Source organism: Eutrema salsugineum, unplaced genomic scaffold, assembly GCF_000478725.1.
Source record: "Eutrema salsugineum unplaced genomic scaffold, Eutsalg1_0 scaffold_2, whole genome shotgun sequence".
Lineage (NCBI taxonomy): Eukaryota > Viridiplantae > Streptophyta > Magnoliopsida > Brassicales > Brassicaceae > Eutrema > Eutrema salsugineum.
This window is the reverse complement of record NW_006256829.1, coordinates 5,718,462-5,739,609: the sequence shown is the minus strand read 5'-3', so window position 1 is coordinate 5,739,609 and position 21,148 is coordinate 5,718,462. Positions and strand designations below refer to the sequence as shown.

Below are 21,148 nucleotides of genomic sequence, written 5' to 3'. Positions count from 1 at the left end.
CCAAAGCTCGAAATTGTTGATGTATATGGATTGGTGAAGTTTGCAGAGGACATTGTTGGTGAGTCTTTTTTGGTTCATCATGTTTCTTTTCTTCTGCAATATGTAATAATTTGTTTACATTACAAAATAAAATATACTAAAGGATCACTTCTCTTTCTCGACACCTAATGAATATTGTAAACTTAGTAGGAAGCATTTCGTCGAACACCTGATATGCGTCGTGGTTTCAATAAAAAACAAAGTCTTTCTCCAAAAAACAAAACCACAAACATTTGAAACTAGACTTGGCCCCATTCTCTTCATCAACCTCTCTCTCTGTCTCTCTCACTGTTCCTTACATTGTTATCTATCATGATCAAAAAAAATAAACCATGTTTCATTAGCTTCACTTGTCGAATTCCCAAATCACTCCTCCATCTTCTTTGACTTTTTTGTTGATCCAAGCTTCTATGAGCATACCAGCACCGATCCCACCAAGGATGAAACTTCCGTAGAAGGCAAGAGCCGAAGGCCAAGGCTTTCGCGGGAGGAAGTAAGCTTCGTATTTCTCTTCGAGTCCCCTCGGGATCTGTTTTCTCGCTCTCGTCACCATTTTAACACCAGCACTTGGCTTCTTCTTCTTCTGATTCTCACTCGTCCCCCACTCTTCTCCTTTCCACGGATCCTTCGCCTCTTCACTTGCCATCTTCGATTTACCCCCAAAAAATCTCAATCGGATCGAAAACTTGATCAAGATGGTGGTGACTTCGAAATTTTGAGCACAATCAAGTGTCTCTGCCTTTTCGAAATGTTATCAAGACACTAATAACCTAGTTTAGGCCCAATATAAAGACCCAATAAAGCCCAGTTTAAATCCAATTAGTTTAGTGAACAGATAGACTAAGAACAACTCAATCTCCGGAATCTTCTTCATTCGACCGCGAGCAATACACTCTGTTCAACAAAATCAGGTTCGAAAATCTGTTAAATTTACGTGTTTCTTTAGATCAACTATTGCAAAATCGGATTATTATCTGTGTAAATATCAAACACTATCTTCGCTTATGAGGATCTTGTTTGCAGATTCATTAATTAATTAGCCATGGAATCAGAATTGATAGTTCATGAAGGTGGTTGCCATTGTGGGAAGATCAAATGGAGAGTTAAAGCATCAAGAAATGTGGTGGCTTGGAGCTGCAACTGCACAGATTGTTCAATGAGAGGCAATGTTCATTTCATTGTTCCTTCAAGCAACTTTGAGCTTCTTGATGATTCCAAAGATTTCATCACCACTTACACTTTTGGGACACACACTGCCAAGCATACTTTCTGCAAAATCTGTGGGATCACATCGTTTTACATCCCGAGGTCTAACCCCGATGGTGTCGCAGTCACGGTTAAGTGTGTTAAACCGGGGACACTTGACCACGTCGAGATCAAAAGCTATGATGGTCGGAATTGGGAAATGTCGCACAAAGAGACCGGTATTTCCTCGTTTTCCAAAAAGTGATGATAAATATCAACTCGAGATTGTTGTAATGGACAAGAAAGAAGGAATCTATAAGCAATCATTCAACTCTCACATTTAGAATCACAGTGAGAAACAATTTGGAAAATCAACACTTTTTTGCGTGTGCCTAAACCCTTTTGAGAATAATGCTCAGGGTGGGTTCTGAGTTTGGACTCTTGTTCAAATCTACACCTGCAGATACCTATGTTGATCATATGATTTTCATTTCTTGTTACATGTATCGGTTCCAGCTAGTTTTCTTCTCTGTTGGTGCTCCGCGACTTTGTAATCAATGACCTCTCTGAAAAGGTTTGCGTCCAACAAGCAGTTCGAGCTTCCATACACAGCAGCTTGAACGCTTGCCATCAATTTCGCGATCTCTCTACCTGAAAACCCTTTAGTTTTGGCAGCAGCTTCCTTTAGGAGATCCTCGGTGATGCCTTTGACCTCGATCTTCTGCTGGTCCTTTTTGAAAAGGCTTTGGAGCAAACCAGGCTTTTTAAGATTAGTCTTAGAAATGTACTTGTCTAGGTAGAGGTTTAGAAGCTTGAAGCGCTCTTCTTCTCCAGGCAAGGGGAACTCAAGAGTCTCATCCACACGGTCAGACACTGCTGAGTCTAGATCACCGGGTCGGTTTGTAGCAAGCGCTAGGACTATGTCTTTGGACTGGTCACCCGTGCGGAAGAGTAGTGCATTTAGTGCACTCCTTTGGGCTTCACTCATGTATGTTTTGTTCCGCCTGTCGAATTTGCAAAATCAAATTAACAAATCAAAACTAAAACACCTGAGCTAAGATTATGTCATCAGCATCGGATTTGGGACTTACTCGCACAGAAATGCATCGGCTTCGTCGATAAATAGCAACAAGCCCCTCTTAGATTTTTTGGACCAGTCAAACAGTTGGTGTATTTTTGTAACAGCCTGAGCTCCAAGTGGAGCAACATCTCCACCCGTCATCAATGCATAATCCAGACCCTAAATGGCAACACATAAAAAAAAGGAGAGTGATTATCGAAGTTAATGCCTATGAGCAACCTATAAGTAAGATCTCAATCTGAAGCTCAGATGTAACTATTCTTCATATCTGAAATAATAACTATAAGCATTAGAAATGGAGCATACGTACAGATTTGCGAGCTAGCTCTCGGGCAGCCATTGTCTTCCCTGTTCCTGGTGGTCCGTAGAAAAGCATATTTCGGAAAGGTGCTTGGTGGGACTTTGTGTTGGCAGTTGCACTAGCTAGCTGTTCGATTCTCTTTTGAAGAGAAGGATGCAAGATAACATCACCAAACCCTTTTCCGTTTTTGGATGTAGACTCCTTACCACCACCCCGCAACGTGGACAAAGCACGAGAAACCGAACCAGACCAAGGGTACTTTCCTCTTGATGATTCTCTAATAAGAGAAGGTTGTCCTAATATTCTATCCACGTAGCTCCAGATAACCTTTGCACCTTCTCTGCAACAAGCAAATTATAATCTGATTAAGTTCCTCAAACTTCAACGACAGGAACTCATGACTAGCTTTTTAAGTCTTTACCTCGTTGTGTAGATCCCAGCTGCAAGAGCAGTGACACCTCCAACAGCAACAACCAGCTTATTTTGATCCGTTAAAATCATACGCAAGCCCCCTAGGAAAAAGGGAAAAGAGTCAATCACCTATTGAAAAGACAAACCATGTATTTGATACTGTTAGTCACAAACGTCAGACCTCCAATGTGATCGAATGTAGTATTTATGGCGGAAACCCATTTTTCTCTTTCTGCATTTGCACGATCAACAAGCATTCTCCTGTTAACATCTTCAGAAAGCTTTGACTCGCGAGCCCTCCCTTCAGCTTCTGCCATAGCTTTAACCCTGATTGTCTCGCGTTCAATCTCAGCTTTCTCCCTCTCCGTTTGTCGTCTCTGTGCTTGAATCTCTTCCTCGGTAGCTCGTCGAGCTACTTCCCGCCTAATTGCTGACTCTTCTTGCATTTTCACAAGTTCTTGATTTCTTGTTCTCTGGGCCTCATTCTCAGCCTGTAACAAGATATACAGCATAATTTGTTAGAAAGAATAGAATTTCTCAATGTTAAATAAAATTAAAAAAAAGAAGAAGTATATATAGATTCTCATGCCTGCATCCTTTTTCTTGCTAACTCATCTTCATAGCGGGCCATCTGCGACTTAGTTTGTGCTTGGTGCTGAGCAAGTTTCTTCTGTTCCTCGTAAATGACCCTTTGTCTCTCCTGTGAGATGGAAAATGTCAGGAACATAACTTTACAACCAAGAATCTTCAAAGTCGAAAAAATAATGAATGCAAAACTGTAATAACGGGTGTTGCAAGTCAATTCTAGTAGGTAACCAGAGAGTTGAATGAATATAAGTTGCCTAAAACGAAAGTTAAGAGTAAGTTGATCTCACAGCTTCAGCTTGGGATTGCATAGCTTTAAACTCTTGCGCCTTCGCAGTAAACTCAGCTTGCCTCGTCTCTTCTTGTGTCTTAATACTTTCAAATACCTACCAGAAACCAAACATTCATCAATTGTGAGCCCAAGCATAACTGATAAAACAACACTAGTTGACATCTATCTCAGACTTCTACTTTTTGAGCTCAAACGTATCTTCCATCAAGCTCCATAATACAAATTATGACAGCCTAAAAATTATTAATTTCTCAGACTTGAACTTTCATAGACGACGAAACCGTATATACAACATGTGAATCATTGATCCGATTTAGGACTCTACAGTTTTTAGGAATTCGGTTATCTCGGAGAAGATAAAAGAACAACAACATCAAAATCCCAATTCTAGAAAGAAAAAAACAAACATTTTTTTGTCCTTAAAATCCAGAAAAACAAAAAGAAAACACAAATGTCTGAAGACCTTTTTGGCATGAGCAGAGTTGTTTATCCCCTTCAAGGCCTTTGCGCCTCGCTCCAACGCCTCCGGATCGAACCCAGCAGAAGTCGTTCTCGGATTATCGTTCCGAATCCGTGGAGGAGCATCGGATTCTTCGGCAGCCACTGACGGTTCTTTCTGAGATCCCGGCGCCGGCGGATGAGAGCCACTCGAAGCTGGCGGAGGAGTGGAGAAGCCAGAGAAGGTGAAAGGTCCATCTGCAGCAGCGATATTCGACTTCGACAGAGAAGCCGAAGCTGCTAGAGCTGAGATCAAACTAATCGCACATTTCTGAGCCATTTTTTTGTTTTTTTGTTTTTTCAGGAAATCTCCAATGGAGTTGAGAAATAAAGGAAGACCAGACTAGGGTTCTTCCAAGGGGATTTTCAAAAAATAAATGCTGTAAAAGAAGATTTATGAGGTGGAGATTGGCTTGATGAACAAGAAATTCCAAGCAGAGATATCTATTGCCATAGAAATGGAGGCCGAGAAATTTCCCAGGGGTTTTGGTAGGGTTTCTCTGCGGAAGGCAAAAAGATTTTAGATCTCGGGTCGGTTTTACCCGATATTTGGACATTTGACCCGAGAACCCAACTCGTTTGGTCCATTTTTAATAATCACGGGCTTGAAACTTGAAAGACATTTTGACCACTTAATCAAATTAGCACTATATTTGACGAATATTGTAATCCGTTTTATTGTATTTTGACTATTTTCTCATTTTTATTTCGAAACAGAAAGAATACAAACAACAATTTGGTCCTTCGGACATTTGAATCAATAAATACGGATAAAAATATTCTAAAGGAAATACGTAAAACTAAAAACCCATATTTGAATTGATTGGTTAATATATAAGTTTACGTAACACAAGAGATTCCTATTACACATAATAACTAGGTGTTATCCGCGCTGTGTGCGGAGTTAAACTTTACATGGCCATGCCCGTGCCGATCACACTCAATAATATTCCAAGAATAAGAATAATAAAACCAGACAATCCCTCCTCACGAATTTTAGAAGAATCTGATTTTGGTTGGCGAGTCGGGCTGCTGGCTGGAGGAGGAGCAGTACTATTGGTATGATCAGGACTAGAGCTAATGTGGTCACTATTGTGATCACTATTGTTAGGACTGTTGTGGTCGTCACTATTGTTGCGGCTGCTAGGGCAAGAAACAAAGGGTTCAGTGTGGTTACGTCGAGGAGAGTGATCATCGTCGATACTACTTGGAGATTGTAGTATACCGTCGATTCCATGACATTTGATAGAGCCTAGGCTACAAATATTGCGGCTAATGATCTTGACGTTATTGAGAAGGTAGTTTGATTTTCCACCGTTGGAGATCTCTAGGGTGTAATGTGGTAAAGAGGAAGGAACAATGGAGCCATTGGGGATGAGGTTTAGGTGCTCGAAAAGAAGAGGAGAAGGGATCGAGTGGCGGAGCAAGAACTTTGAAACCGAATCTTGCTGAATAATGTTTGATCTTGAGAGGGTTTTATCCTTTGGCATCAAGAATGTGATATTGGCTAAGAATCTAGGGTTTACGGATTGTAACATGTTGATGAGCATCACGAAAGAGAAGTAGTTTGCTTTTTCCATTTCTTCGATGGCAATAGAGAGCCCATGGTTGTTGCGGATATGGGGACTCTTTTGGGCTCTTGTTGATGATGATTTTACGACGATGACTAACATGAAGAAGATTATCACATGAGTTTGAATAGCTCTCATATTTTTTTTTGTTTATATCTTCCTCGTTCCTTTTTGGGAGATTAGATTGATGTGATACTTATTAGATATAATCTCTCATAGTTTTGGTTAAGCGATAGATAGGGTTTATAGCTTTGGACATGCTTGTGTTGTTTTCCACCAAATTGAGTGATCATGGTTTCCGCATGCTAAGCGAGTTTGTAGAGAGTTTGTTCAACTAATTTTGTATTTTCTTTTGTTGTAAGTTTACAGATGTAGATGTATAGTATTTTAAATGGCTAAAAAGTAAAATACTACTTAGAAGCATTAGGTTGAATCAAATACCAATAATAAGCAACACCTTTTATTTTGATAAAAATTGTGTGTGAGATCTATCAAACAACATGTTTCCACATCTCCAATACGTTAGATTCTTTGTCGAAAAGTACTCACCATAATGCTTCGCTTATAGTTTAGTTTGGTCTCAACTGCAAATTATTCTCTAATGAGCAAAACATCCATACATATGATACAACGAGAGAACCAAGAAAACAAAAAAATCAACGAAAGAAACTAAGTTCCTTCACTCGTTCAAACTATCATTAAGCCGATCTCTGTCCTAACATGACCTCATCATCATTCATCAGAGACAGAGGAAACAAAAGAATCTAATAAAGGAATGTAACCTTAATACAAAAGAAAGATAAAACGAGTTTTTGTTTTGTTTTGTTAAGCTATCATGGAAAACTGAAAGACCCTCCGATATCAGTAGTACCAGACGGAGGATTAATAGCGACCCAAAGAAGAGAAATCGTGATAGCGACAAGACCAGACCAAACATAAACAATCGTTGGAGTTCTTCCTCTTCTTCCCATTAGCCCTTTAGCAAAAGGGTAAAGATGAGCCAAAACCCAGAAGCTAAAGAACACTCCTCCAATCAGTTTACTCCACTCAGGAATCACACTATATATCGTCCTGCTAAATCCAACCGCGATGGCGATCAAATTCACCATCATGATCGTTATCGGAGGAATCATCAGCGAAGTCCACTTCACCATATACAAATCCGCAAACTCGTCGTCAACATCATCCCCTCCTGACTTCGAAGTAAGCGTGAAGGAGATTTCAACTCCCGCCACAACTTTAAGCAAACCTTGAAGAACAGCTGCGAGATGTGCGCTGGTTCCTCCAATGAGCCAAAACTGTTCGTTTCTCCACCATTCTTCCAACGAAATCCCCGACCATTTGATCTCGAGCAAGGCGAGCAAGCAGAGAGTGATGGAAATGATCAGAAGGTAAACCAAGAAAGTGACGTTAAGCGTCTGGACAATGAACTGACCAGAGAAGAGCGAGAGCGCGGGAAGGAAACAGTAGACAATAAGGAAGATAGACGTGAAAGGATAGATTCCAACGTTCAAGTAAGCAATTCTCTGAAGAATCTTCATCCTCGGGCTTGCGAGAAGAGCGTTGTTACGTGAGAAGAAGATCTCAACAGAGCCAGTAGCCCAACGAAGAACCTGGTGAAGCCTATCAGTCAAGTTAATCGGAGCAGTGCCTCTAAAGGCATCTCTTTTCGTCACGCAGTAAACCGATTTCCATCCTCGGTTATGCATTCTATAACCGGTCACAACGTCCTCCGTAACCGACCCGTAAATCCACCCGATACGCGTTCCCCACTCGGTTTTATCCTCGTACCAGCACGAGATAACAGCAATGGCTTCCGCTACTGAAGACGCATCGAGAGGCTCTCTCGGACCGGTTAGTTTACCGGGTGGCCGACCGTTTTTAACCGAAGGGTGGTCCGCTAGAGGCCGGCCTTCGAACTCAGCTACTGGTATTGAGTTAATGAGGAACGACGAGTTACCGAACTTCTTAGGGATCAAAGACCGATTCATCTCCTCGCTATCGTCATCAGCCATACGCAGAGCTTGGTTCTCCTCGGCAACATGGTTCTTGTTCTTGCGGCGAGGGAAACAACAGCTGCAGCAACCAGGGATGTGTTCTTTGGCTCGAGGAGGGTCAAACCCGTAAAGCGCCATTCTCCGGAAGAGACAACCGGTTCCAACGTAAACCGGACCCATAAGACCATCAAGAGCTCTCATGTTGACATCAAAGAAGACGGTGTTGTGGTTAGCGTATCGATCAGACGGGTCAATACCTTCGAACCTTTGCGGGAACTGAACGTAGCAGAGCCTATCGCCTCCACGATCCATCATGAAGCACATGCCTTCTCTCATCGCCTCTGAGTTGTATATGTAATGATCACAGTCAAGGTTGAGTATGAATGGTCCATTTGACATGATCGCTGAAGCTCTGACTAGTGCATTCATGGCTCCAGCCTTCTTGTTGTGGTCATAACCAGGACGTTTCTCACGTGAAACGTAAACAAGTAGTGGAAGTCGAATATCCACATCGGTTAGATCCATAAACCCTTCGGATTCTCCATGTAATGGCTCATCACTCGGTGGCTTCAACATTACCTACATATATAAGATCTTGAAAAGTGACAACTCTGTTTTCAAAAGAAAGTTTTGGGAATGAACTTTATAATACCTGAATGATACCGGCGTGGTCACCTTTGGAGTGGTCACTACCAGAAGTCAACCAAGTTCCAGGCCAGTGAGTACCATCAGCCATCCACGTAGCTTTTGGAATCTTGACGGGCTCTAAAAGCTCATCGTCTCTAATCTGATTCTGCCTCTGCGTCTTCATGGCTTTAATTTCTTCTCTAGCATGATAAGCATCAGAACGTCGCCTGATCGAATCAGGCAAGCTGTTGATCCTGACTTTGAACTCATCATACTCACGCTTAACCCGTCTCCGGTCCTTTACGAAATCAGACTTGACTTTGTTCTTGTAAGGATCTCTTTTCAAGCTGAAGTAGGAGTCTGGATTCCTCGGCTCGATCACATGCTTACGACAAAAAGGAACCCAAATGTGTGCAAAGCTCGCAGCTTCAGCCATGGCTTCAAACGTAAGAAGCGCACCTCCATCATCGGATACATAGCAAGAAAGCTTCTCGACCGGATAATCCGCAGCTAGAATCGATAAAATGGTGTTAGCAGTGACCAGAGGAGGTTCTTTCTCGGGATCCGCAGTAGAGACAAACACGTCGAGTCCAGGAAGGTCGGATTTCCCCGTTGGGTTGCTCGGAGTCGGCGTTTCAAACTTCTCCTTCAGGACTTGAAGATCAGTGGCACGGTTTATAGGGCATAGCTTAGGTAGCTGATCAAGAAGCCAAGATAAGGCGAACCAAAGCTCACAAACCACAGACATTCCCCATAACCATATAGCATCTTGGTTCTGATGTTTAATCCTCCAAGTCAAGAACAATGCAAGAACAACTACTCGGATAAGTATCAAAAGCCTGCCAAAAAAACAGAAAAGAAAAACATCATCTTCTAAGATCTTAGAGAGAACTTGATTATAAGTAAAAAAGCTAAACACTTGTTGTTTTCACCTGTATGGACTAATAATAGCAGCAGGAATTTTCAGCTTCCGAGTAAGAGGTCTCCACGGTTTGCTCATCAAATCTTGCGGCTCCATACCATCTCCATCTCCATCTCCATCCTTACCACTCCCGAAATTACCGTCCTTTGTCCAAAAGGCATTGCCATAACCATAAGTTCCACTGGTCTCAAACAACCACCTGTTCTGATCAAAATCACCAGTTTGACTCCTCATCAAAGCTGATTTATTAGTTGACTTCATCAAAGACAATCTTCTCTCCATCTTTGACCCGCCACCCGCAGGTCCAGGAAGCCTTTGCTGACCATTGTTATAATCACCCTGATCAGTCAAATCCGTGTTCTTGTATGGTTCTTTACACCCGGGGCAAATCCCTCCATTGCTTTTGACTGCATCTACGAAGCAATCCCTACAAATTTTAAAGTCACATTCACAAGGAAGAAGATCTTGACCTCTCTCGTCGCTCATAACCTTAGCGTCGCAGCCAGGGATCGCGCAAGACGATCCTTTGGCTCCAGCCATTTGTGGATGGTTTGTCTCCGTCTCAATAACTTTGTCCATAAGGTGAGCCTTGGTGGCACTGTTGAACCCGCCAGTGAACATGGAGTTGGAAACGTATTGCTCCTCAACTTTCTGAGAAATCGAACGGTCCATTTGAGAAATTATAGGCTCCATTGGCTGGTTATCTGGAGTTGGAGGGATGGTAACGGTATAGTTCTCGTAATCAACACTTCCCAGTTCGCTATCGTCCCTCGAGTAACCAACATAGCGACCTGAGGTTGTTCTTCGAACAAATCTGACTGAAGGAGCAGCAGGTGGCCTCTCTGGCTCAAGAGCATCGGAGTTGTTTGACAGATTTGATCGACTTTTACTGAAATGCTTGTTAGATGCCATTCTTGTGATCTATAACTTGGCAGATCCCTGAGAAAGAAGTAAACAGACGCAACAAAGAGTTAGCAAAAGAGAAACAAAGACATTTAAATGCTCAAGAATAAATAAAGCACAAGGCTTTCAAACATAATTTCAATCAAGAACATCAAGAATGAAACAAGATCAATCCATGGATCTAAAGGCTTCAAGCAATAGCAAGCTCATCATAATCTACACATAAACAAAAAAGACAAAGGCAACAATCATTGTTTTCAGAAAATTTTAAATCCGAAAAACTAAAAAGGGATCACCTTTAGAGGTAAAGACGAATATCCAAAAAGAACAGCTTATTAAGTTTCAAACTTTCAAATCCGAGAAAACCCCACAAAAATTTCTCTCAACAATTTGAAACCAGTAGTGAAAAGAGAAATATGAAGAACGGGATTTTGACATTCAGACAAAAAGTGACGATCCAATCACGAACTTATAGGAAGACAACATTAAAAACTTGCTTACACTAATTACCTTCAGAGGAAAGGAACGCTAAGAAGAGAGAAGAAACTCAGATCTTTGGGTTTATAGTAATTGACAGAAGAAAAAATCTATTTTCTTAACAAATCTGTCTGAAGGATTCAACGCGGTCGGGTCGTGCCACCCAACTGGAGATGAGGCATTTGAGAAATTGAGAAGAGATGACAGTGAAAGGAAGAGAGAGAAGATGAAGTAGAAGAAGAAGAAGAAGAAGAAGAAGAAGAGGAATAAGAGGAGAAAGGGACTTAGTCGTGAGCAAATACTCAAGCACTCCTGCTAACTAATACACGTTATGATAGCAACGATTATCCCCCAAAGTTTATTTAATATATTCAAAGATCTTAAAAATTCTTTTTAAAAAGAGGGAGGGAGAGAGAGAGAGGGGTAGATAGGAATTAAAGAAATTGCCAAACTTTGTAATACATAGACGAGCAATCGAGAGGGAAGATCTCTCTGCTCGATTTCGATTTTATTACTGAAGTAGAAAAGTTTTAGACGCGGCTACAGCGAAGACGAAGGTGGAACGCCGCCGGGAAACAAGTGGACGGAGCAGACTTCTTTTTTTTTTTTTTGGAGGGGTGACGTTTTTCGGACAAGGTAGAAAGTAAGAAATGACTATTAAACTCAATTGGGATTTTTTTTTTTTTTTCATTTTTTCTACGCGTCTGACGTTTTTTATTTATAACCTTTCTATATTGAATAAGAGGAGGAATATCAAAAATTTACTTACCATATAAGCGCTATTTACTTAGATCTGAGTTCAATTTAAAGCAAAAAAAAAAATTTGAAAATAAAATGTCAATTTTATGAAGATATTTGTTTCGCAAGTAAATAATGGGTGGCTTAAAAGTTTGTTGGATTATAAATTCTCTAATGATGGATGGGATACGATTGTGAGAGGTGAAATTAATAAACCATGTTGCTTATTGACATATGGCAATATTTATGTATATCTGCTCGATCCAAAGTTTCTTTTTCTTAAGCTGATTGAAAGAAAAATAAAGGAAGTGAATCATTTTTAAATCTGTGATTCGCTAGATTGTTTAAAAATAGAAGAAGATTTAAGATTTAATAAAACATCTTGTGTTTTAGTTTTTTTTTTTTTCCCAATAAATATAAGAAAAGATAAAAAGAATAAAAATAAAAAGAATGTCGTAAATAGAAGGCGTTAATTTCGGGACTCCAAAAAACGTGTCAGCACAATGAAAGTGATAATGAGGTTATTTGGGAGAGGGAAATACGCGGTCCTCAAGAGTACATTATTTTATGACATTTACGTGTTTACGCAGCGTAGGTCAAAAATGTCAATACTACATATTTAAGGGAGTAAGGTAAGGCCAACACCCAATAATTCTCATTACATTAATTTAACAAAATTACACGTAATGTCTACACACCTATATCTAATATCTATATATAGAATTTTTCTTTTCGAATACTTGTATATAGCATATACTAAAAATATTAATATCTAGGAGATGTGTGATTAAATGAATATCAATGTTATATGCAAGACCCGATTTATACTCAAGATCACGTCTGGCAGATCGAATATGAAAACTATTGTTTTTGCTAGGTTGCAAAGATAATTAGGAGCATACATAGATTGTATAGTCTTTAAGACAAGAGAGGACTCAAAGAATTGTAGGCGGTAGAGTTAGGTCTCCAGCAATCGCATCTGCAAATACTCCTAGATCCTTTCACCACCCGTCGTGTCCTCCTTGTGTGAAGCTTAATGTTCACCAGCTTTCCAGCTATCTGTCATTGCAACAAGAACATCAATCGATCTCTCTACACCATTTTTTAGTTTCTACTGAGAGATCGAGTGGGATTAAACCGGAGAATGGCCCAGAAGAAGCCGAAAACTAAAGGAAGTTTAAGGAAGTAACATGAGGTGTAGACCTTAACAATGCTGATTAGTTACAACATTATGTAGACAGTATTATTGCTTTTAATACTGGTAGTATATATTAAGATATGTGAGTTTGGGTAGGTACATACCATTCTCCACGTCAAGTCCTCTGGACCTAATGGCTGAGCAGGGCTGGAATATAGGAAATGCCGCGAGTACTGAGAAAAAATGAAAAAAAAAACATAAAAATCCACTAATGCGAGTGGGATACTTCTGCCACTTCCGTGTAAGGCAATCACGAAAAGTAGGTTCATGTCACTTTAAAAACCACAGCTTGGGAACATCAGGAAAACGCTAGGAACTTAGGACTTACATGAGCAAGGCTATTCTGGAAATCCTTGACTTGGAAGGGTATAAGGCTTCTCAGATGATTTACAAGCCACCCTGGTTGTATTGCATCAGTAGAAGAAACAACCACAGCAACCTGAGACGACAAATAATGAAAAAGAAAGGAGGGCCAAGAGGATAGTTATACAGACCTGGCTACATATATAACTCTACATTCAGAGAAGAAAAAATGTGGTGAATATTCAGAGCACCAATGTAGTGGGTCTTCTGATATACCTTTTTGTAATCAAGTATTCCTTCAAATGGAAGTTCCAATTCGTCACTGACTATAACAGGTATACAGCCACTGACAATGGCATCAAACAATCTCGCCGAGGATGGTGTGTCACCAGCAGGACACAAACAGAATAAAGATCTGCCAGAAGGCAGACATAGTTAGAACCAAAAAAGAAACTGTATCAAAACCAAACTGTTGGAAAGCAACCTATATTTTACCTACGCATGCCGCCCTGAGCTGCCAATTTTCCTCCCTCTCCGGCCGTCCCCTCAGTGATAATAACATCTTTGACACCACTTAGTTCTGCACCAAGCTTGGCACGTATTTTACCTCCCTAAGACAACAATTCAGTAGCCAAATCATGAGAGGCTTATAAGAAAAGGCAGAGAAATGAGAGAGCTCCAATATAATAAAATATTCGAATTATTACAGTTACACTAAAGAAGTCGCCGTCAAAGGAAAGGTAAGAGCACTTCAGATTTAATTTAGAGTTTACAAAGGCCACATATATAGAGATGGCATGATTCTTACAGCGTTCCTCTTAAGCCGCCCTCGGAAAAAAAGTAGCGTGGTCCTCATTGGTGCACTTTCTGCCAAGCACTTAGCATCACAAATATCAACATTGGGAACATAAGGAAGAATTAGGTCTTTCTCCAGCGAAACTTGCCCAGGCTTATACCTACGAGGTAAAGTTAAACCAGAATCAACAAAGTTATAGTTAAGAAAGCAGACAACATGACTCAGAATCAGTTAAAGAAGGACATCTAGAGTCACCAATTCCCAGTGGAGTCCATATCTGGTAACAGCCAGATTGCGTTTTTCACATATTTGCGGACGGACTTGAAAGACCAGGGATGGTGAATAGGAAATATGTGGTCCCTTCCCTCCGACCTCTTCCAAGCAGGCTGATCAGTGACCCACTTCAAAGCTTCCTACAGTTGGAAAAATGTTAAGAAAATATGTTACAAGTAAAATCTGGTATCCCACGTTTTCAACTAACATATCTCCCATTGAGGCAAGCTTAAGCTGGGTCAACTAAAAGCAAATAAAGAGCAGCTTCCAAAACCATAGGATGCTTTACAATTTACAAACAGCATCTACCATGATATAAATTCAAACAATCTTCGGCATTTCTTTGAAGAACACTCAAGGGAAAAGCTAGGGCCATTCAAAGCGCACGTTTAGAGTGTTAACTTAGCTTGATACTTTCCAAATAAAGAACATGTAGATGAAACTAGAAAACCAATATCCACAATGGAAAATCAAATCTAATGTTAGAAATATGTAATCAAAGCTCACTCACACCCTATAGAGTGCTTTGCATTGCTGCTTCTCCAACAAGAAAAAGCTGATTGTGGTGAAAAACGGAACGTAGAAAAAGTCGGCGTCCTGCTGGTGATGGACCCTCACGACACTTTTCAAACGCCTTTCAGATTCAGGAGAGATCAGATCAGCCCAGAGCCAATAATCAATAGAATGCTGCAATATAGAAAATTAGACAAGTTATTCGGTCTACAAGTGAAATAGACACAGTTTAACAAAATCACAAAGTCTGATGACCACAGGCCTCGCTGAAGAGGATCAATCAAGTAGGCTATAATATAAAGATTATAATGGCTTCACTTTAATCAATAGTCCAGCCAAACTAATGAAGAAAAGGTTACTAATTGGATAGAGAAAACAGAAAATCTAACAATCAACCAAATGATCATAATCGTTTAAGCTGGCTAGTCTTAGGGTCTTCTACTCCAAGAAATTCGTCTGCTCGTAAATCCATCAAAGTCCCAGACCAGAGAAAATAGAAAATCAACTCGTAGTATATATGGTACCTGCTCGATTAGGCGATGTACAGGGCTACCATTAGAGGTAGCATTCGACGTCTCTTTGTAAGTATTGTGAAATAACCAGAGAAGATCGAAAGTAAACTTCTTCGGCATCTCGTACACGTAAACCTTAATCGGAAACCCGATAGGATATCCCGGATCTTCGTTCAACCACCGACTCTCCCTCTCAAAAACTATCTCATCGAGCTTCCTCACATCATCATCACTCTCGCCACGCGCCGTGTCGACCCTAATCGGTGACGAGAGCTTCGGAGCCTTGTGGATCAAAAATTGCTCCAGCGAGGCAACGAAGGACGTCTCCGGCCGGTCCGATTGGTTCGGATAGGAAAAGGAGGGCCGGTCGAAGGAAAGGAAGATGCAGGGGATGACGAATAGAGAGATTAAGAGGAGGAAGAAAGCTATGCAGACTAGAGCTTTGGCTATGATGGGTCTGGAGAAAGCATGATGATGATGATGATGATGATGATGATTCTGCTGTTTCCCGAACATTGCGAGATCTGATTCTTCGATCCGAATTCGATTACAAATTTCCGTTACTCGTCGAATGCAGAATAATATGATGAGAGTGAAGTGGGAAAAGTGTCGATGCGCTTGTCTCTTATCGTGATTGCAAGACGCTCAATTGACAATAAATTGTTCTATTCAAATGCGCACAATCGCACTAGGACAAAAATCGCTCATTTTGATTAGAGTTCTGTTTTTGCGTTTAGAGTTAGAAAGGAGTGAAAATGACGAGAAAGTGAGCAAGGAAAAAGAACACCAAAAGTAAAACACAATAATACATTGAGAAGATGAAGTTAAAATCTTGTGCCATAGCAAATCTCCTTCCTATAAACCCATCACATAATTTAAAAGAGATCCCCAAACACAGATTACTTACATCGAAACTGTTCATCCATATTACCAGTCAAACACCAAATCCATAAAAGAGTTTTGTTTTTTGGGGGTAAGAAAAACCGTCTCAGAATCGAATGAGATCGTCGTTTTTAGACGAAGATTGCTGCTTCTTCGGGTCATGTCCAGCATCAGTCGAAGAATCACTCTTCTTACCGAATATCATCTCATCAAGATCGTCCATCATGTCATCCCCACTCCCACCTCCATGGATCCCAGCTCGATTACTCGATGATTTTCTGACCAGAGATTCTTCTTTCCCATGAGAGTCATCGGGTTCTTCAGCAACAGGAATCATTGCTGGTTCAGGTGCGGGTAGTGGTGCAGAGGGTTTGTTCATCTCCTCATACTTAGACAGCGTTTTCACAAGCTCGTCATTCACATTCAAGGCTTCGAATAGAAGGGCTTCGTCTTCACCTGCTGTTTCGATGATTCTTTGGACAGTGGTTTGAGATTGACGACATTGTTGTACAAGTGTCGTTGTTAAATCATCCTGCAAATCAGAGAGATTAAACAATATTTTGGTCAATGAGCAACTGGATTGACCATCTATCGCTGATATAACGTGTTAATCCGCTAATCTATGTTTAAATTCTAGGAAATGATGCCTAGTAATTCCCAATCGATTTACCTGTAAAGCATCGTGTTGAGGCGAAGAGGACAGGACCGTGGAAAGAAGTTCAATGCTGTTTCTTGCTATATCGAAAGCTTCCTTCGTCTCCTCAGCAGTAAAGCTTCTTACAGGAGCGTCATACTGAACATGTGCAGGCTCATGCGCATGCTGAGGAAGATCTGCATTCACTTCTGGTGCTGGAGCTGACCGAGCAGGGGTGAAAATAGGTACCAAACTCTCATTATCTCGTCCAGGGAAACGTATACCTCTCGCCTTTAAGCTCTACGATATAGGAAAAAAGTATAAGACAAAAACATTAAGACTTGATCATAATGAATTCTGATATCAGATCGCACAGCTTCTTGTTTTTTCAATCAATTCCTGCAAGTTATATGTTTGAGCTGGAGTTTCTGAAGGCAAGCATGCCATATGTTTACCCGAAATCTCAAAAAGAAAAGCCAATAATGTCACAGTAACACTTCAACTCAATCAGGAAGTGAAATGGAACCTATATGGTAGAAATCAGCAGCGTAGCATTAGTATGTACCAGGTGATAGTTAGCTAGTTTAGTTACCTTGTAAGTTTCTTCGAAAACTGGTAGGTAGCGAAGTTCACTGGTCGATTCACCCCAAGCTTCTATCAGTATCAAAGCTTTGTTTCGATTATTAACAACTGTTTGTGGGTCATCAATCAGCTTAACCATTTCATCAAGGACTCTCTCTGCTGCCACTTCTGAGAACGCCTTCTCACAGTTCTTAACGCATGTCTCAAGCAAAACCAAGGCAAGGTACTGAATTCTCGGCTGCTTCATCATGATCCTCTTCTTTATTCCACGGATCAAATCAACGCTATTAATAGTCTCTTGATTTATCATATCACATATTTCCAAATTCATATCCCAGTCAGGTTCCTCTAGATTCTCCGTGGTAGCATCCTCAACTATTTTATCAGTTGGGTTTGGACCTTGAAAAAGTTCCTTCACTTTGAAGCTCATCGAGCTCACACCAGCACTGATTTTGTTGCTCACTTCCGAACCTCCAATCTTCAGGCGCTCACCCAATGCGGTAACTTTGTCCATAAGATTGTCACTCATCTTTGCTGATCCTCAAACCTGTACATGAAACACATCAGCCTACTCATGCCCAAGACAGCAAGAAGTAACTGTACATACAGAACAAAACAGCAAAAAGCTGAAACATCATCTTATTCATGCCTTTTTATGCTTCAATAATACTAAACAGTAACGATCAGGAAAGGATCTGGTCATCTCAGCAAAATTCTCAATATATTATTTATCCTCAACCTCTTGCACTAACTGAAAAAACATACACGTATCTAAAGAAAACCTTACCAAGACCTGGAACAAGCAACTACTTATCTGACCTGAAAATTTTCAATAAAGTACAATAATAGAAGTTGATCCACCTACATCCCGATCTCCTCAATCATACAAAAATCCTCTTGATCGATCAAAACAAGTCAAGTAAAGATCATCAAGGTACCGAATTCGAAGGTTAAGAAACTAGTTTAACAAGAAATTAAACAAATTGTTAACGACGAATCTAATTAGGGTTTGCTGAGAAAAACCAAATTTGATAAATATCTTCCAAAATCGAAAGAAAAAAGAACACTAAAACCCTCAATGATCAAGCAAAACCCGTATCATCGAAAACCCCAGAAATAGAGCGATCAACATGAAACAGTAACCAAAAACAGCGAAATCGCAAGTAGATTGACGCGAATTTCTACCTCTGCTACGTCGCAAAGAGATCCGAAGCTCGAATTGCAAAAGCCGAATATGGTCGATCTGGCAAAAACAAGGCGACTAGATAAGAAAACCTGCGACAAGGTCAATGCAGTTGACGCCGGACGAATTCTGAAGAAAGCAAGAATGCGTTTCTCTTAAGTTTGGTCGCGGGAATAACTTTATCCCTCCTTTATTGCCTAATACTGTATTAAATTATTATTGTACATTTCTCGACTAAACCCAATTATTTGTTTTTCTTGCCACAAAAATCTTTATGCTGGGTTGAAAAAAAAAAAAACTTCATCTTCAAAGCCGTTCTTCTCTCTCGATCTCGTAAGCTCCTTCTCGTTTCTCATTGATAATCCTAGCTGTTCCTTGTAGAAACTTGAATTAGATTATGTCGAGCTAATCGCTGTAAATTGAGAACGCTTAATTCAATTTTAGGTTCCCAATTGTAATCATTTTTGTATCGTCCGGTTTTTTGTAGGATAGAAATATCGAGTCTATATTCTTGACGATGGATTTGACATGGTTGAGTGCGTTAATTGTTGGAGCTGCACTTGGATTCTGCATTGGCACTCGTCGTTCCAAACCTGTTGTGGCTGATGATGGAGTTAGCAAAAACAACTCCAAGGGTCCACTCGAGATCGAGAAACTCGCTGATATTCTCGATGATTTCAAAATGGTTCTTTGCTACATTTGTCTCTCTCCCACTCTGTCTCTATACTTTAATCGAAACACAAGATGTTGAATTGTTAACTGTTTTGTCTCCAGGTTTTGGTTGTGAGGAATGATCTTAAAATGGGTAAAGGAAAGATTGCAGCTCAATGCAGGTGATTGAAACTAATAACGCTCTCTGTTTCTCTTAAATGCGTAATTCATGTGTAGAATTTCTTACATTTGGGTGTTCTTATTCTGGTTCCTTTTTTTTGTGGTTTTCACTACATTTTTGGTTTGCATCTTTTTGCAGTCATGCAACATTAGGTTTATACAAAAAGTTAGTTCGTCGAGCGCCAAAAGCATTGGACTGGTATTTCTTCTAGTCGTAATCAAACCCATTTGTTACTTTTATAAGATGGACTGATCTACAGTATTGGTTGTTATTGCAGCTGGGAGGAATGTGCACAGCCAAAAGTGGTTGTGAAAATCGAGGGCGAGGACGAGATGCTAGAACTACAAGTGAGTTTTACTAAAACAAAATGTAAATCGTTACTGTCGAGTGGATTGTGTGATTGAGATTTATTTTGGATCCACAGCTTTAATGCTGTTGCCAAAACAATCTTCTCGGGCTTTGCAGGACTTGCCAGATGTTAGTTTCTTGAATTTTCAGACCATATACATAAATCTTTAAAGGGGAATTGGAGATTTCATAGAGCTTATCTTAACTTTTGCCATTTCATATATCTTGTATTGACTCTTCACAAAATTGACAGGAAAGAGCTAAATCCCTTAAACTGCCTACCCATATCACCATCGATGCTGGAAGAACTCAGATTGCCCCAAGTGAGTTTCAGGCTCCTCTCGGACTTCAAATCCCTTGATGCTTTTAAGTTTTAACTTTGTGTTTGCTACTTCATTACCAGTCAGAGATATCCTCTTGAGTTTAGGACCAGTTTCTGCCATTATGTGAATCTAAAATACTTCTATGTTCCTTTTCAGATTCACGGACAGTTATGGCTATTCTTGGTAAGTTCTTTTTTTATTTATATCCAACTCATGTGTTTGAAAGTTAAAGGATCTGATGGACAAGAGATGAGTTTAAGAGTTGCATATCGCTACTACCCTAAATAACTAAACCTACTTAGTTTATTAGTTCAAGACTCCTCCGACCATCTGGTGCTTGTCCTTACCCTTAATGATATCTAAAGCTCATAAGAATCCAAAATATGAAAATGTAAGCTCAAAATTTGACTCAGTTAGAGAAGGGTGTTTAGTTTTGTGTGATATCCAAATCCATCGGCACCGTTCTATGGTTTATATAGAGATTCTTTTAATAGAATTTGTTTATCGGACATCATCGGCTTTTCTTAGCACAACATTCTAACACTTAGGGGTGTTACTTCCTCAGGACCAGTCCAAGTTGTTGATGAAGTAACAGGTGGACTAAAGCTTCTGTAGCAGCCTTGAATTTCTATGTGACATCTCTTCAACCCGATCTTCTCAGATGGACCAAGCAGAAGAGAGAGACATGAACTCCACCTTCTCGCTTTCCCTGGGGGAAAACCTGTGAGAAACTTGAAGTTGTTACGTTTACTCATTCCTGATGATGACGAATAATCCCATTTTTAAGCATTTTTTCCTCAAATTTTCATGGATATGTAGAATTTGCTTCTCCGGGATCAGATTGATTGACCAATGGTGATTACAATATTTGCTGGTTTTGTATTAGAGGTAGCGAAGCTCGAGCCTTTTTTTACACATTAAGAAAATGGCTTGTTCTAATGCCACTCTAGGAGATAGTGTTGCTTTATTTGAAAACTAAACAAATGTAACAACAAATCTTGTTTTATTTGAAGATAAACTCATCCTATGGAGTGTGATTCTATATTCTCTACCAAAAATAAAGAAGACAAAGTTACTCATCTACAAAATTTGCTTAAATTATACAATCTACATAGTGTCAGTAACACAATGTTTATTATCCT

General features: G+C 40.1%; 8 protein-coding genes across 11 annotated transcripts; 2 read left to right on the top strand and 6 right to left on the bottom strand.

The window, feature by feature from the left end:
- Nucleotides 1-82: 82 nt before the first annotated feature.
- LOC18017905 lies at nt 83-786 on the bottom strand. The gene has a single exon (XM_006400174.2). It carries the CDS (start codon nt 683-685, stop codon nt 386-388), a length of 300 nt encoding a protein of 99 aa, XP_006400237.1. The 5' UTR covers nt 686-786; the 3' UTR covers nt 83-385.
- A 279-nt stretch (nt 787-1,065) lies between these two features.
- On the top strand, nt 1,066-1,517 carry LOC18017906 (centromere protein V). The gene has a single exon (XM_006400172.2). It carries the CDS (start codon nt 1,082-1,084, stop codon nt 1,487-1,489), a length of 408 nt encoding a protein of 135 aa, XP_006400235.1. The 5' UTR covers nt 1,066-1,081; the 3' UTR covers nt 1,490-1,517.
- Nucleotides 1,518-1,583: 66 nt separating this feature from the next.
- On the bottom strand, nt 1,584-4,858 carry LOC18017904 (ATPase family AAA domain-containing protein 3-B). Its single transcript, XM_006400173.2, has 8 exons — nt 4,358-4,858; nt 3,893-3,988; nt 3,607-3,717; nt 3,199-3,508; nt 3,028-3,118; nt 2,616-2,946; nt 2,316-2,464; nt 1,584-2,228 (listed from the first exon to the last, which is right to left on the bottom strand). The coding sequence occupies exons 1-8, from the start codon at nt 4,670-4,672 to the stop codon at nt 1,712-1,714; spliced, it is 1,920 nt and encodes a 639-aa protein (XP_006400236.1). The 5' UTR covers nt 4,673-4,858; the 3' UTR covers nt 1,584-1,711.
- A 445-nt stretch (nt 4,859-5,303) lies between these two features.
- LOC18017903 lies at nt 5,304-6,101 on the bottom strand. The gene has a single exon (XM_006400171.2). The coding sequence runs from the start codon at nt 6,099-6,101 to the stop codon at nt 5,304-5,306; it is 798 nt and encodes a 265-aa protein (XP_006400234.1).
- Nucleotides 6,102-6,541: 440 nt separating this feature from the next.
- LOC18017902 (cellulose synthase-like protein D2) lies at nt 6,542-11,277 on the bottom strand. Of its 3 annotated transcripts, none has more exons than XM_006400170.2 (4): nt 10,923-11,277; nt 9,520-10,448; nt 8,613-9,426; nt 6,797-8,539 (listed from the first exon to the last, which is right to left on the bottom strand). In XM_006400170.2, exons 2-4 carry the CDS (start codon nt 10,419-10,421, stop codon nt 6,797-6,799), a joined length of 3,459 nt encoding a protein of 1,152 aa, XP_006400233.1. In that variant the 5' UTR covers nt 10,422-10,448; nt 10,923-11,277. The 3 variants fall into 3 exon arrangements, with proteins under 3 accessions (XP_024011449.1, XP_006400233.1, XP_024011448.1); XM_024155680.1 differs by having other exon boundaries at nt 10,914-11,258; XM_024155681.1 differs by lacking the exon at nt 10,923-11,277 and having other exon boundaries at nt 6,542-8,539; nt 9,520-10,421.
- A 1,142-nt stretch (nt 11,278-12,419) lies between these two features.
- Nucleotides 12,420-15,828, bottom strand: LOC18017901 (probable arabinosyltransferase ARAD1). The gene is made up of 9 exons (XM_006400169.2): nt 15,235-15,828; nt 14,711-14,884; nt 14,180-14,337; nt 13,937-14,084; nt 13,624-13,739; nt 13,405-13,543; nt 13,154-13,264; nt 12,930-12,998; nt 12,420-12,686 (listed from the first exon to the last, which is right to left on the bottom strand). Exons 1-9 carry the CDS (start codon nt 15,736-15,738, stop codon nt 12,546-12,548), a joined length of 1,560 nt encoding a protein of 519 aa, XP_006400232.1. The 5' UTR covers nt 15,739-15,828; the 3' UTR covers nt 12,420-12,545.
- A 215-nt stretch (nt 15,829-16,043) lies between these two features.
- On the bottom strand, nt 16,044-18,676 carry LOC18017900 (TOM1-like protein 1). The gene is made up of 4 exons (XM_006400168.2): nt 18,506-18,676; nt 17,331-17,867; nt 16,775-17,038; nt 16,044-16,636 (listed from the first exon to the last, which is right to left on the bottom strand). The coding sequence occupies exons 2-4, from the start codon at nt 17,847-17,849 to the stop codon at nt 16,211-16,213; spliced, it is 1,209 nt and encodes a 402-aa protein (XP_006400231.1). The 5' UTR covers nt 17,850-17,867; nt 18,506-18,676; the 3' UTR covers nt 16,044-16,210.
- An 86-nt stretch (nt 18,677-18,762) lies between these two features.
- On the top strand, nt 18,763-21,033 carry LOC18017899 (peptidyl-tRNA hydrolase 2, mitochondrial). 2 transcript variants are annotated; one of them, XM_006400166.2, is made up of 8 exons: nt 18,763-18,836; nt 18,996-19,188; nt 19,278-19,336; nt 19,474-19,533; nt 19,613-19,682; nt 19,937-20,006; nt 20,163-20,189; nt 20,572-21,033. In XM_006400166.2, the coding sequence occupies exons 2-8, from the start codon at nt 19,021-19,023 to the stop codon at nt 20,619-20,621; spliced, it is 504 nt and encodes a 167-aa protein (XP_006400229.1). In that variant the 5' UTR covers nt 18,763-18,836; nt 18,996-19,020; the 3' UTR covers nt 20,622-21,033. The 2 variants fall into 2 exon arrangements, with proteins under 2 accessions (XP_006400229.1, XP_006400230.1); XM_006400167.2 differs by having other exon boundaries at nt 18,769-18,836; nt 18,991-19,188.
- The last annotated feature ends 115 nt before the right edge of the window (nt 21,034-21,148 follow it).

Excerpts from the sequence above, each read along its gene's own strand:
- LOC18017899 (XM_006400166.2), top strand. The coding sequence starts at position 19,021 with ATGGATTTGACATGGTTGAGTGCGTTAATTGTTGGAGCTGCACTTGGA. Across the intron at positions 20,007-20,162 it reads AAGAACTCAGATTGCCCCAA|ATTCACGGACAGTTATGGCT; the intron begins GTGAGTTTCAGG and ends GTTCCTTTTCAG. Across the intron at positions 20,190-20,571 it reads GACAGTTATGGCTATTCTTG|GACCAGTCCAAGTTGTTGAT; the intron begins GTAAGTTCTTTT and ends TTACTTCCTCAG.
- LOC18017901 (XM_006400169.2), bottom strand. The coding sequence starts at position 15,738 with ATGTTCGGGAAACAGCAGAATCATCATCATCATCATCATCATCATCAT. Across the intron at positions 14,885-15,234 it reads TACATCGCCTAATCGAGCAG|CATTCTATTGATTATTGGCT; the intron begins GTACCATATATA and ends TCTATATTGCAG. Across the intron at positions 14,085-14,179 it reads ATGGACTCCACTGGGAATTG|GTATAAGCCTGGGCAAGTTT; the intron begins GTGACTCTAGAT and ends TTTACCTCGTAG.
- LOC18017902 (XM_006400170.2), bottom strand. The coding sequence starts at position 10,421 with ATGGCATCTAACAAGCATTTCAGTAAAAGTCGATCAAATCTGTCAAAC. Across the intron at positions 9,427-9,519 it reads GCTATTATTAGTCCATACAG|GCTTTTGATACTTATCCGAG; the intron begins GTGAAAACAACA and ends TTTTTTTGGCAG. Across the intron at positions 8,540-8,612 it reads ACCACGCCGGTATCATTCAG|GTAATGTTGAAGCCACCGAG; the intron begins GTATTATAAAGT and ends TTATATATGTAG.
- LOC18017903 (XM_006400171.2), bottom strand. The coding sequence starts at position 6,101 with ATGAGAGCTATTCAAACTCATGTGATAATCTTCTTCATGTTAGTCATC.
- LOC18017905 (XM_006400174.2), bottom strand. The coding sequence starts at position 685 with ATGGCAAGTGAAGAGGCGAAGGATCCGTGGAAAGGAGAAGAGTGGGGG.
- LOC18017900 (XM_006400168.2), bottom strand. The coding sequence starts at position 17,849 with ATGAGTGACAATCTTATGGACAAAGTTACCGCATTGGGTGAGCGCCTG. Across the intron at positions 17,039-17,330 it reads TTTTCGAAGAAACTTACAAG|AGCTTAAAGGCGAGAGGTAT; the intron begins GTAACTAAACTA and ends CCTATATCGTAG. Across the intron at positions 16,637-16,774 it reads CTCAACACGATGCTTTACAG|GATGATTTAACAACGACACT; the intron begins GTAAATCGATTG and ends TCTGATTTGCAG.
- LOC18017904 (XM_006400173.2), bottom strand. The coding sequence starts at position 4,672 with ATGGCTCAGAAATGTGCGATTAGTTTGATCTCAGCTCTAGCAGCTTCG. Across the intron at positions 3,509-3,606 it reads TAGCAAGAAAAAGGATGCAG|GCTGAGAATGAGGCCCAGAG; the intron begins GCATGAGAATCT and ends ATCTTGTTACAG. Across the intron at positions 3,119-3,198 it reads TACATTCGATCACATTGGAG|GGGGCTTGCGTATGATTTTA; the intron begins GTCTGACGTTTG and ends CCTTTTTCCTAG.
- LOC18017906 (XM_006400172.2), top strand. The coding sequence starts at position 1,082 with ATGGAATCAGAATTGATAGTTCATGAAGGTGGTTGCCATTGTGGGAAG.